Source organism: Oryzias latipes, chromosome 13 (assembly GCF_002234675.1).
Source record: "Oryzias latipes chromosome 13, ASM223467v1".
NCBI classification, from domain to species: domain Eukaryota; kingdom Metazoa; phylum Chordata; class Actinopteri; order Beloniformes; family Adrianichthyidae; genus Oryzias; species Oryzias latipes.
Genome location: NC_019871.2, coordinates 29,755,866 through 29,770,493, shown reverse-complemented (window position 1 = coordinate 29,770,493; position 14,628 = coordinate 29,755,866). Strand labels below are relative to the sequence as shown.

Sequence of the window (14,628 nt, the reverse complement as noted above, 5' to 3'; positions counted from 1 at the left end):
CCTTCACAGGAAGTTCAGCCTGGGCCTGGAGCAATCCATCCCTGCATGATGCATTCCCTCCCAATAACTCTGCCAGAGCTCTCGCTCACACAAAAGGAGTGACAGTGAGTGTGTTGAGCATCAACAGCCACAGCGAAGTCAATAATCCAAGGAGGTCACTGTAAAGGCATTTCATCCACAACTCCATCACTGTGTAACCGTGATTAGAGACACACACACAGAGGGAAAACGGAAGTGTCTTCTCTGCTTTTCTGATGTCCCATGAAAGTCTTTGCTTATGTCTCTTGACTTTTAAACTGAAATAAATGACAGATCACTTCTAGTTGGTATATTCTAATGTAGAGCTAAGCTAAGAATTTAAGACGCAGTCATCAAAGTCATAAATATGGTTTTACTGTAGAATATTTCTAAGCATGTGTTTGACCTTTGTGCCACAGAAATGAATTAAAAATGAATCACGGTAAAGAAACTTTTACCAGAATGCTTTTTATACTGCCTGCTAGGTTTTTTTCTTCTTCTTCTTTTTTGTTTCTAAAGCAGCAGCACTATTTTATTCTGGTTTAGACAAATGATGTCACTTTCTACAGCCACTGTGACAATTTCTACAAAGACTTAGGGGTTCTAAGAAATCTTTACTTGTTAATAGTTAAAAATATTTTGCATTATTTATATGTTTTAAATAAAGTCTTTTAAGTAAAACTACTAAAAGGCGCACATTCCTTCTGATGGCATCACAACAGTTGATCAAGGATGAGAGATTGGATGTATTGGCTGTAAACTGAGCAAACACCCAGCCTTTTTTGAAGCAAATCATTAGAATTTACTGATTTCCTATGCACAAATTATGGGATGCAGACTAAATAGTTAGACGATATCAGAGATTCATCAAACTGAATCAAAAATTTGGAAATTGATAGTAAAGTGTTCCCTCGCTATGTTGTGGTTCACCTTTCGTGTTCTCATTGGTTTGTGGATTTTTTTGTGTGCAGTTTTGCACTTTTACCCCCCCCCCCCCCCCCCCTTATCTACAGAGCGCTGTGTTCTGCATCCGGATTGCCTGGAAACCTTGTCAATCAAACTACACTCTACTCTATGAGGCATTCAGTCCATGTATGAGTTTCAAAAAATATAAACTCATCAAAACTTTGACCCAAAGTGATCCTGCTAAAAAAAAAAAAAAACTGAGACCGTTTTTGAATGATACAGACTTTCAAACTAAAGGTCTGCCTTCTGATTTAGCAGAGTTTGAAGGTTTTATGTCTCCACCATACACAGCCAGCAAAGGAGATCTTAAAATTATTCTACTACAAGTTATTCTACTACAACAATGCTTTTCTGTTCACACTACTGGACTATTTTATTCTCATCTAGTTCACACCAGAGAACTCAGAAAAAACACAACTGTTTGTCTATGAGTTGCAGATGTAGTGACAGATTACAAGCATTGTTAGTATATAAATTATTATTTATTTCTCCAAAACATTCACACTCATTAAAAGAACACAGTTAGGATGTAATCAAAACATTAAGTGCAAATGTAAAATCTTTTGATTGCACAATTATGACATTTTGTTTACATCATAGGCTGGGTTAATGTAAAAAACAAAAACAGACATTCAAAGATGAATCCCTTGTAACACATTAATGTTTTGAAACCATCTCATTCCAAGTCACGTTGGAAGAATTCGGGCTAAAGGAGAATCTTTTCAGACAATGTCATTTTTGAGACTTGCAATGTGGAGTTTGGCATTGACATCAAAGTAGCATGGATTCACTGGAGTACAGCCAATGGATGGCTCAGTTGGTTGAGTGTAGGACTGGCACAAGGGGAGATCAGGGTTTGATTCCCAGGAGTCAGGATGAGCTTCATCCAGCATGAGTCCTTAGGGAAGACCCTTCACACTACTGCCTAACTATGTAGCCACAAAGGGGCCCAAGTCTGGGTTTCCCAGTGCCGGTCCACAGCCCGGAAAAAATACAAGGTTGTATCAGGAAGGGCATCTGACGTAAAAATCTCTGCCAAACCACCTGTGCATATCAGTGAAAGCTGATTTGCACAGGTGACCCCTGAAGGGATCTGCTGAAAGGAGGACATGTATTAACTGAAGTAAAACAGTCAACGTTTGCCTAATGTGCCTCTTTCAGCCATAAAAAGTTTTGTACTACTGTGCTGAATTTAGCAGTTCTACTTTTGTTCGAAGAAATATCCTTTTATTCTATCTGAAGGGATCCATCTGTTTAAATCTAAAACAAAATGATGAGACATTAAGGCAGCTTGGAAACCACCTCTTTTCCAAAGGTTTACGTGCCCCCACTGTCAAACTGAAAAAAAGATTTCTACTTCCCTCCTATGGGTAAAGTGTTCATTCACCTCTGTATTTAGAAGGTCTAGTGAATCGGCCTCCACCCCTAGACAAAAAGTGTGTGAAAGCCGGGACACAGCAACTCTTGAGGGAGCGAAAAAGTCTGTTTGGAAGCTTCTGGAGTGTTTTCCTGGACAAAGCTCCAGCCAGACTCCTCTGTGTCCATCCGAGTAAAAACATAAACATTTAGAGTGAGTGCCTCACAGCTACAGCACATCTTCTATTTGTTATCACTTGTGCTCCAGGCCCGGTTTACATTCTCTTGAGTGGTGTGTTCATCCGGAAATTTGTACCCTACGCCCCCTTCTGATTTAGATTTGGAGAGCAATAAAATTTGCTGAGTTGTTGCCTCGGACAAATAAACGGACTTAAGTGTTGATGTAGAGATTTCTGAAAAAGACAGGAAAAAAAGAAAAGAATAGGAAAATAGAAAGAGAAGATGTAGAGAGAGATAGATACAGAGAGACAGAGCATGAATGATAGGCGCTGGTCTGTCGCTCCTTCCTGTGAAAGTTTCCGGCGAGGCAGTAAACATGGCAGCGTCTGTCTCCAGAGGGAGCTCAGGGAAATGTGTTTGTGTGCGAGTGTGTGGTCAAGAGGACGTGTGTGTTTATGGATGTTTGTGTGTCTGTGTGAGGTTATGTACTGCTTGTTGGTGCATGCATACATTGTTGTGTGTGGAGGTCAGCAGTTCTCTTCCTTTCCGTGAGGGAGTTGTGCCGCAGCCAAATGCCCAGCTGCTCATAGGTGTCCGTTTACAAGCTAATTCTGAGAGCTAACAGGGAAAAAGCACTCGACACACACAAGCATCCTGGCCTCGGATCGCTCCACAGGAATTCTCACAAAATACACAACATGTAAGCTTTGCCATTGTAGACTGTGAGGTAATGTCATTTGCTGGGTTTGTTAGTGTGTGCACTCAAAGAATTAGGTTTTAATGACATTACCGCTTAATTATATCACCTCAAACATTGACTGAAGAGGACTGACTTAATTACAGTGGTTTCTGGATTTACCTGTGTGACCACTGAAGCACATGCTCGGTAGTAACAGGATTTCTGCAATTACTCAGCTTAACCACCAGTTGAGAACATGCATAAGTAGCACATTTGAAGGCAGCTGTTGCAGAAAAGAACAAATCTCTCATAAACCTGCAATACTAAAATGTAAATGCTGTTTACAAGGCAAGAAAAGCTTCCTACGTAAACAACCCAAATGAACTGTTTATCCCAAAAGACAAAGTACATTTTTTTTAGAATGAACAAATTATAACATTGGCATGAGAAAAAAAAATCTGTTTTTTTTTTTTTTTGGGATACAGTAAAATCTGTTATATGTTATAAATATGAATACGTATGGAGCTCCAAAAATCAAACCTGCAACACGTAGAGACAGTTTTCCAGCTAATTGGATCAATGTACACGATATCTCATTTAAGTAAGCATATTTTGAAAAAGGCACAAACTATGAACTAAAAAACAGCTATGGAAAACTGGTGAGAAAAGATAAAGATCATATGATTTTGAAGAGGACAACTTTAGTCTACTTCTTAGACCTATCTGCCTGCTCTTAAATTTAAGACCAGAGCAGCAGATATTTAGCTGAAGTTCTGTTGCTCAAAACTGTTAAGGGTTCAGGCTGTGTGTTTTTTATTTTATTTTATTATTTTTTTCATTTTAAACAAACATGTCAACAAAAATGAGGCAAGTATCTCAATGTGTCAACCTTCAACCTAAGCATGATCTGAAGGCAGAGCCTGAAGAAAATGATCAGATAGCCTTACATCAGTTATCACAGACAGTAAGCTATAGAAAGAAAAAAAGCTGGATATGCTTATTACACTAATGCCAACATTAAGGGAAAAAAAATGACTTTGGATAAAGGTGTCACTTTAGATCTCCTTCTTCTTCAGAGGACCAGAAAGACAGTTTTATACCAATATTGAAACAAATAGAGCACTCTTTAATCTTTCTTTTCCTCCTCCAATAAAGGTCATTTCTGACAGGAAACAGAAAATATCCTTAATTGTATTAAGCCATAACTTGAATTTTTTTTTTTTATTGTTTCCCCTGTTTTTTTTTTGTTTGTTTTTTTCTTGCAAACAGCAAATCTTGTGATTCCTGTCTGGATATTTAATTAGAGTTTTGGATTGTAATCAGGATTTGTGTCATGTAAGACAGTAGCCTAGATCTGAACCAGCTTCCAACACAAAAATGATCACTCACAGCATGTCAGTAATTACTACAGCCAGGACTCCCACACTGAAAACTTGTACTGCCTAAGCAATTCAATTTTGGGAAAGCATGAAATCCCTTCATAGTATTTAGGACGTTGAACATTTTAATGGAACTATAATTAACTGATATGTATAATAGTATCTGGCATAATGTCATGATAATTTTAACAGTGTTATGTCATAAAGACTGCTTACAGACCTAATAAGTCATTACATTAGATTCAGAATTATGTTAACCATTTGCTTGAAGAAAAGTTCAACATCTAAGTAAAGTTTTTAAAAATGTTCTGCTTTGGTGTTAATTTAAACTGCATTATCTGGACTTTAGTTAAAATACTAACTTTAGAAGATTAGAAATATTAAGATTTCTTACACGTCTAATATTTCAGATCTGCAAAAAAGTAGCAGCTGCAGCGATTTTGGGGTGTAAGTGGGCGTCATGTCAGATGGAGTGGGAAAACACAGAACTTTTCTCTTTAAGGGTGCATTCAGATTGGAGAACTCATTTGGTCCAGACCCAGTCGGCTTAATTTGGTCTGTATAAAGTTCTGAAGCTTGCATTTGGTCTGTATTCAGAATGCCGTCAAGCATGACTTTCCAGTTTCAAACCAATGTTGGCAAATAAAACCACACGACTTAAGATCTCTTCAGTCATTGGCCAGGAATTACGAAGGCAAGATAAAGTAAAGAGAGGCAGAAATAATGGAAGTCCTGCGCTTTGCTATTTCACTGATTCAAATCTTATTTTTCTCTGACCAATTTTAAACGTCTGTATCGACGTCAGGTACAACACCTTTACTTTGGTACGGTGGAGTAATGCTGCAAGGCGGTTACTAAGGAGATGACAGATATGAAGGTACACTTTAAAGTGTTTACGACATATAGATTGTCGGGAAAACAGTGAGAAGCAATGTGTATCACATTAAAAATTGTTTCAATGAGCCTGCATTCATGCAACCACATTTCAATAAGTTGTTGTGTGTAATTGTTGCTCTGCTACTCTGTTTACATCCCGTAACACCCGGCTACAGCGGCTGTTTTGGTCCAGATGTTCCACTCCGAGCATGGAGTCTATTTAGACTAAGTAAACTCAGAGTGAACCGGAGCTAAATCCAATTGGAAACAAATGGAGACCATCTCCAAAGATGGGTGCGAGAGTAGTTCCTGGTCCCGGCCCAGGGTCCGCTTGGGTCTATTCAGACTGAAAATGTGTTTTGGAATATTGATGAAAGAGAACTCTGGTTCACTTTTGGTGAACCAAATGTGTCCAGTCTGAATACACCCTTAAAGTAAGTCCTTGCAGCACCAGCACATGTTAATAGATGAAGATGTGGCAAAGCACAGATTTAGAAACCAGCTACACATCTGTGTGTGTACTGTCCATTAAAATACACACAGCAACATTTAAACAGATATGGACTCCTACTAATATGAACGTTTGTCTGCATTTAAAACAAAACTTTATCGACAATACCAAGCATGTTATAATGGTCTGTGTTTGTGTTTACCATGGAAATGTCTTCAAGTCTGTATAATCCAGTGAGAATCCTACATGTTTTTACACAAAAAAACTTTTACGATGCTGTTTTACCAGAGAGGCAAAAACTGTACTTCTTCCTGTTTGAGTTTTGCTTAAAAAGACAAGGAACTGGAGCTACTGCACTTCCCTTTTTGAGCACTAGATGGTTTTGTACACAAGTTACTCAGGTCCCAAGTACATTTTTCAATTATGCAATAGAAAAAAACTCAAGTTTAGTTTTAATACTGTTTTTATAATAGGTACCCATTATTTTACATATTTTTCCAACACGTTTCGAAAGTCATTTCTTTCCCTCTCCTTCCTAACTTGCTTTTTCTTCTTCTGTACTGTGCTTTCTATTATCCTACCCTTTCCTATGGTATACTGTATTAAAGTAACACCAATTGAGGTGGTCTATACCTGCATCCATTCATCCTTCTGTAATTTAAATGGAACGTATGCTGGTATGGTGTCACAAAAAGGAGACATGTCAAACAGAGTGACAGGTCATACTCTAGCTCTGAGTGGATGTAAGTGGATATGAAACTGCTGGCCATGGCATCGTGACAGCCTTTGGACACTGGTTGGCAGTGGAACAACAAAGGTCACCACTTCTGACCTTATGGGAGCCGTCCTCAGTGAGCTGCAGGTAAGCTTGGATTCCTTTACTGCTCTCACAAACACGTACACAATGCCATGATGAGTGATATATCAGAGACCAGCAGCATGTGTGGACAAATGTGCGCAGGCACACACACACACATGGTTGGCTGGAGGGGAAATCAAGCTGTCGCCTCTCAATAACCTCCAACAAAAGAACCATTGAAAATAACAAGACAGCCTCTCACAGTGGAAGTTCAAAAAAAAGTTTCTCTTTGTTAGTCCAGGCAACTTCTCAGCACAGCCTAATTTATTCACTAGAGTTCCTCAGAGAAGCCAATCCAGTTTGGAAAGGGTTTACTTCATTGTGAAGAGATAAGCAGTGAAAACTGGCACCGCAGAACTGACATCCAACTTTGGCTTTCTAAGCTTTTCAATAACAGAATCTTTACATCCTGAAAGTCACCACCACGTTCTCAGTAATTACCCACTAACCCCTTAAGACTTTAACATGAAAGTCACCACTGCCTTCTCAGTTATTATCCACTGAATCCTTTACATTTTTACATCGCCTTAACATTTTTAATAAGGCTATCTGACTTTGATTCTCACACACATTTGAAGGGATGCGGAGCCGGGGGTCCAGCAGACATCATCTCAGCTTACCAAAATGCTTATTACCTGGTTAAACATTGGAGACGTATCATTCCTGGGAATAACCAGAGTCGCTTATTGTCATAAAACACAAAGTGTCTGTTCTATGATGCTACCTCTCTCCTGGCACTGATCCTAATGAGATTTGCATGAAAGCTGCTTTGTTGTTCCAAATACACTTTTCTACTTAAAAGCCTGCTTCGATTCCATAACTTTCTTTCTCTAAGATGGAATTTCTACTTATAGGCAGTGAAAAGTAAAGGATGGTAACATTATACTCTGGCAAAATTTGTCTTGGCTCTGACACAAGTTACGTATCTGGCTTTATGCCTTTATATGTGTTTGAATAAAGATGGTCATCAATTCTAATTTTAGGCAATTTCATTTCATACGACAGCCTACTATTGTAATAAAGTGACTGGTCATGGCTGTTTTACAACAGATGTCAGGTTGGTTTGTAATTTCCCACTGGCTTAATTTTAGATAAATTGCACCTAAGGAAGCTGAAAGAAACATGACCACAGCAGCTTTCAAAAGTTCAACTGGACGCGACATATGAAACAAAAACAGTTGGAAGTATCAGAAAATTCAAAAGTGGTTACCAGAAAATAAACAACAGGGGACAAGGCAGGGGGTGAAGGAGCTCACGCAAATATCAATAAACACTCTTCTTCCGTCTCGGAAGCTTCCAGCTCTATTTGATTAGGCTGAGGACAGAGGCTGGGGGTGAAAACTAGAGCAGTCATGCCTTTTTGCTTTTCTTCCTCTTTTCCCCTTCCTCTGCAATCTTCACCCTGTCCTTAATTGGAATGGGAAGTTTGGGAGGGGAGGGGGGGGGTACAGAAGGGAGGGGGTAGAGGGGGTTGCTGTTAGCCTCAGCCTAACCTCCCCCATCTGGACTGAGGAGGTGAGGGGGCGACTTGCCAGCCTTCAGGCTACTTCGAACCCTTCCCAGCTGTTGGCTGTTTCGGGGGCAGGACATTTTTTAACTCTCCCTACCCCAATTGTGTATTTGGTGGGATTGAGAAGGCTTTTTTTCATAAAAATTGCCATATCCTCCACCAGCTGCTGACCCCACAGCTCCTATCTGTGAGCAGGCCTCTTAACGAAGGGGGGGGGGGAATGGTTTTCATTTAGCAGAATCTTGCTTTGCAGGAGGATTTGTCTAAGGGCTTTTGGCTCCATCACTTAATAGAAAGACCAGAAAAAACAGAGAGGTCATTGACTGTGAGGAAGAGACGTTAGCCCAAACCAGCAGTCACTTTAAAAGTATGAGTCCTGTCAGGCCCTTGCGCTATGAAGGTTGGAAGAGTGCGAGCTGATACAGCTTCAATGAACTGGGTTATTGACATTCAGATTATCTTTATTATTTTTTAGGCCTTCTCTGGTTAAAAAAAAAAACAGCAATAAATAAATAACCAAACAAATAGATAAATAAATCAAATCAAATTGAAATGGTCACCCCTGAGAAAGGAGGTTGCAGTGAAATATCCACCTTCATCCATCAAATTTTATGTTGAATCACAATTCAATTGATGGTTGACCTCAATAAAAAGACTATAATGTTTAATGTTTTGCAGGACAGGTATGTCAGCAACTGAGCAGAAAGGCAAAGTTCATCATTATTACAGCCATGTTAACATGACATGCTTGTTCTTGGGAATAAAATAAGTAATGAATAGAATTTATGGAGCGGTTAACCAAAGTGAAGAGTAACCCTACCTTTCCTTCTGTATAGGGCACCATCAGAGGTCTGGAGAGGATCTTAAAGTTCAAAGATGTGGAGATGTGGATTAGCCAGTATTTAAAATATGCCAGCAGTCGGTGCTAAAGGTGACAGCAACGATTAATCTGTTCCGTCACTAAAAATGTATCACCCTTTGGAATAGAAAAGGAGCATCTACCACTAGCATTAGCAGTGGTTTAGTAGGTTGTTATGCTACATTCACAACCGACACAATTCGTGCGTCAAATTCGAGACGGCCGCCCGCCTCTCTTTTGACGTGAATCAAATTAACTGCTCAATGTCTTGATGCCCCGGCCGTGGAGCGACCGTCAAGGTTTTTCTGGACTTTATTTGTTGCCACATCATGGAAAACATGGATGATGTTGAGCAAGTAGCTTGGGTTTATATGTTTTGGAGAGCTCTACAGCAAGCACATCACCGTGTCTGGGTTCACCAGGGCCATCAGTCTCCCCGAAATCAACATCCATAGCATAGATATGTGAAACAACAACATTCATCTCTGGTACCATACTTTTTTTAGTCTGTGGTTAAAGATAAAGTCACTAGCTACGTTCACACTGCCTTCAGCAACGCATGTTCAAGTGACCACTTCCAATGAACAGTCTACATAAGCACCTGATATGCACGCTTTGGGCTTCAGGCGTCACTACACAAGTTTCAGGTCTATTTTTGAGCTCTACGTCCAAAAGGCACGGCCACTGAACGCACTTTGAAAGTTAAACCAGTTGAACTATGACCTATCAGGGACTCAAAGTCTTTCACAAATTGGAATAGAGCTGTATAAGACAAGATTCACCAGATTTCCACTGCTTTGACATTTTGTATCAAGCCTCTTTTCACTATGAGTGCATGCACTAGTATCAGGTAGCGACAGTCTAGTGTGAACACGGTATACTAATCATGAGAACGAGTTTTGTTAAAAACAATCATGAGAATGTAGTTTTGGAAAAGCACACAGGTCTCGGCTCACTTTCAACTTGCTTTGTTTGATCAAACATTGAAAATAAACTCTGATCAAGTTTAACCAAACCATGCAAAGTCGGCATGAGTACACACAAAGATGACTATGCTGGGTCAGCATTTCAACAAACTCAGTTTTTAAAATATTTGATATCTAAACTGAGCCCTAATGGACAATGCATGCTGGTGTGACAATGTACTCCATAGCTTTTGAACAGTCTCTTTAACTACTGTTATTCAGAAGATGTTGAGATGTTTTGAAGATGAGATGAAGCCGCAAGACTGTTGGACAAACAACAACAGCATGAAACAAAGACATCAACAATAAGCTGAACCAAGTCTGGCATTCTTGTCCTTAAACAGCTCTGAATGTTTTGACAAATAAGGCATTGAGGACTTGTTCGTAAAGTTGGGTACAGGTGCCAATCTGACATAAATATCATCCAATGGCATGCTTGTGGTCATGCATCATGTAAAAGGGCGGCTAGGCCTTTTGCAAAATTTAGCATTCCAGGGAGGTTATAGGTGAGAGCAGCATAGCATGCAGCCAAAGATGCCAGCTCATCCCAGGGTATGTTTAAGGGTATGTCTGAGCTTTCACACAGCTGGCTGCTGGATTTACAAGTTTAGAAACAGAACTTTCTCATGCAAAGCCCTTTTTTTTCCAAGTCAGAACCATCGTTACATGCAAAATGAATAATAACGTTGGATTTAGACTGCCCAGAACAGCTTCTTTAAGCCTCATTAAACACATGCAAACACAAAACTATGGTTTCAAATATGCTGGTTTGGCGAATGCTTGTAGACTGGATGAACATCCCATTTGAACTTTGACCTCAAGAGTCCTGATCTACCTGCTGCTCGTCTTTGTACTGGTCTGCATTGGAGTCATACGGTGATTTTTCATTATGGCAGCACTGTAATTTCGAGGGAATGAGCACTTCAAAAGAAAAGCAGCCCTCACATAAACACACACAGACAGGGTTACTGTAAATGTGTGTGACCTAGAGTTCTGCTGGAACCAGCATTAGTTTTCTTTTCTTTCTTGTATTCCCACAACAGTCCAAAATACACCCGGACAGTAATCAGAGACGAAATGCAAGGCTATAATTGTTGGAGCTGATTACAAAGTGGAGCATAATGGTTCAAATTGGGAGAGGAGTGCAACGCCAACTTGTACACAGGAAAATGTGAACTCTGTTACACAGGGTGTCTGCAGTTTAGTTTGAAAGCTTCCTGAATTATAGTCTTTCACAGCAGCCGCACAACAAGAAGTTACACTTGGAATATCTTTGAAAGTTGGGTGGTCTTTGCTTTCCAAAGGTGTATGGGATGTCCTATTTCCAACATTTCTCTTCCTGTGGGGCAAGTTCTGTTTGTGAGAATATCTTCCCAGTTTATCCATTTAAAATGGGAGTAGCCTTGGTTCAGTGGGCTGGGGGATTGAACGTACGTTAGGCTGCATGATTCCATCCACCGCAGAAATGTAGTACTGGGGTATGCCATCATAACATACTGAGGAAATGGCAGAAAGCCATATTTCCACAAGATGAACAAAACAAGACCAAGTAAATCATAAGCCCTCTTCCTCAACCAAACACTTCCTTATTCTTCACTATTGTTGGTGCTCATCTTATCAATAGGTAAAGTTAGTGTTCTAGTATTCTGGGGGCTGGAATGATTTTCACCTCACGTAAAACAAACGTTTCCTGGTTCCTTAAATGAGCTGCAATTGAAAAGGTGCTCCATCGTGGGTGGTTATACAGTTTGTCTCTGAGTCCAAGTACAAGTTTTTATCACTGCCACATTGTTCTGAAAAAATAACACGGTTATTATTCTTGGAACATTTACTATTGACATTAATCCTTACTTGAAGATTAGCATATTATTACATATACCTTAGAATTCTCTACAAAACAGATTTGAACTTGTTGATATAAGAAGAAAAATGAAAGAACTCTAAAATAGAAAGATATCAGGCTTTGACACTCAGCTGAAGACCTACAAAAAATACAGCAGGCAGGTGAAACGTCTTAAAGATTATTAGTTAAGCAACTGACGTTACCTGTTCAAGAGGGCAGCTTTCCTAATAGGCCATGTGCTGCAGTCCACAGTCATTTATTGTTTGTTATCAGAACAAGTTAGATGGAAAATTCTCACAGTTAGATGTTTGTGTCACGTGAGCAGAATTTGTTTTGTTTGTAGCATAAAGGGTGCTGGTTTAAGAAGATGAAGGATTCACTTCTCAAACACAATTTTGTATATTTAAAATTGCTATTCAATTGCTTTGTTTGCTTGTTTTTTTTAAGACTTTCTTTAGAAAAAGCGAAACTCCTTCTCTGCATTTAATTCATTCTAAAAGCACAAGCAATAGAAGGCACCGGGTAAATCGCTCCAGGAGAAGATGATGTAAGGAGGACCCTGACCAAAGGCAGGATAAAACCTTGGACAGTTCACCAGTCTCTTTTAGGCCTTAATCGAGTTTTTCTTTAAATAACGTTAAAAACAAATGAGCTAAATACTAATTATTTTATGTAAATTTTTTGCCATATGTCGTTTTATTTCTTTACATTTTCTTTAATACGTTGTCTTTTGCTTAGCTGGGGGTGGTCTCAACATAAACCTTTACGGCTTCTTTCACCTTTCCTGCACGCTGTACTGTTCTACTCAATGTAAATGTTTATTATATTGTCTCATCTCAAATTGCTATTCATGTGCTAAGCAAACAAGCAACTCAAAGCAACTTTTTTTCAGAAAAAAAAAGATAAAGACAAAAATACTGCTTTACAATGCAGCCCCATTCTGCCTGCATCTTTTGCCTGTTAAGGTGTCATTTACTATTAAACAGAGATATGCCGTCATGATGAAGATCACTAAATCACAATAGCATGAAGCACTGTTTTGAATCATGGCTTGGGAACTCATTTCATGTTAATTAATACGTAAGAAAGAAAATCAAAGATGAAAAGTTAACACTAAAAGAAGAGCATACTGAGTGTGTTTATGAGAAACGCTTTAGAGTTTAGAGCGCTCTTCGCTGTGAGGACGCCGCTCTGGCAGCTCTCTATAAACAATGCTTATTCATAAATGAGAACATTTCTACACAACTTTTTTTAATGTTCTGTTACCTTTAAGTTACTCCATCAGTTACATGATGTCATTAAAACTACGAAATGTTTTCCTTTAATAACAATCAATAAAAACTTTAAGGATATTAAAGTTTTTATTGATTCCAAATTAGGAATGACTTAAAAAATATATATGCATTTTTTTTATCTTCAATCATACTAATGTGGTAAAATGAATATATAGGAATGTGTGACACAATGATGGTTATGGCTGTCAAAATTAAATAGTTTATATAGGTCACATCTTTTTTAAGCATATAAATTAATGAAAAACCCAGAAAAACTTGCAAAAAAGCAAACACATGAAGAGAGAAACAGACAAATTGAGAGCTGGTCATCTTCCTCCTTTTCCTCCTCCTCCTTCTCCTCCTCCTCCTCCCGCTTTTCTTCTTCACTCAACAATATCCATGATAAAACAATGACTGGGGGGTGAGGGAAAGTTGGAGGGGAATGGGGGGATGAATGCATGAAGTGGACTGGTAGTCATGCAGGCAAGTGAAGGCAAATAAAAGCGATAAAAAAAACTAATGGAAATGATAACTGGCAGAACGAGGAGCTTCTTTTATTTTGGAATAACCTGCAGAAGAAAAAAAAGGAAATGACAGGAAAAGAGGTTGTTTTTTATTCTTTGCTGATAAGACGAAAGTGTGACAAATTCAAATGGCAGAGTTTTTTTTAAAAGTTGTAGAATGTAAACAAAAGCTCCAAACAGCAGTTCCAGCTGCCACCAAGAAGAATAACAGGGATAACCAGGTCCTAACAAGGTTTATGTGTTAACAAATACAGTTTTAAATGAACAAAAAACTCATCTTGATGCCAAACATGAGACGATTTGAGCCCATAGACCCTGAGGAGGGTTTTCCGCAGGAAAACAAGCAGAGGTTCTGCAGGAGGCTGGAAGTGGCAAAGCTGGCTAGAACATGCAGGCTTTCATTTGGGATGCCAGAGCTGGAGCTAACACACACAGGGGCAAGTGCAGCTTCACGTGTGTGTCACTTTGTGTAATTCATTAGTGTACATATTGGCCTTGTGTGTTTCTTGTGCTTGAGTGTAATGGGTACCGTGTGCTCGCTGAGTTCTTGTTTGCCCATCTTAAATCAATTAAAAGGAAATAAGGCGGTTCTGACCGGCCCGTGAACCAGCTCCCTCAGCTGAGAGCATGTCTGTGAAACATGCACGCACAAACACACGCATGCTTACACACACACGTGCACACACACACACACAGAGCTAATACTGGGAGACTGATAATGCAGAACAACTGGCAAACGACTCTGCAGTTAGAGGAAAAATGACTGAGGCTCTCAGTGTGATTGCATGTGTGTGTTGAGAATGGCATGTCTGACAAAGTTTTACAAGAAAACTGCAAGAAGCATCAGACATCAATTAAAGATACACGTGCACGCACTCTTGTTGTTCCA

At 39.3% G+C, this 14,628-nt stretch overlaps 1 protein-coding gene across 3 annotated transcripts in view; it reads right to left on the bottom strand.

Moving 5' to 3' along the window:
- bcas3 (BCAS3, microtubule associated cell migration factor) overlaps positions 1-14,628 on the bottom strand; it is a 335,065-nt gene that overhangs the window by 132,541 nt on the left and 187,896 nt on the right. The window contains exon 24 of one of the 3 annotated variants that reach the window (XM_023961830.1): positions 13,401-13,784. The exons of the other annotated variants lie outside the window; for them this stretch is intronic. Within the exon in view, the coding sequence (XP_023817598.1) occupies positions 13,732-13,784 (53 nt within the window). The 3' untranslated portion in view covers positions 13,401-13,731. Of the gene's footprint in view, positions 1-13,400; positions 13,785-14,628 lie in introns of those variants that run through there. 3 annotated transcript variants of the gene reach the window in all.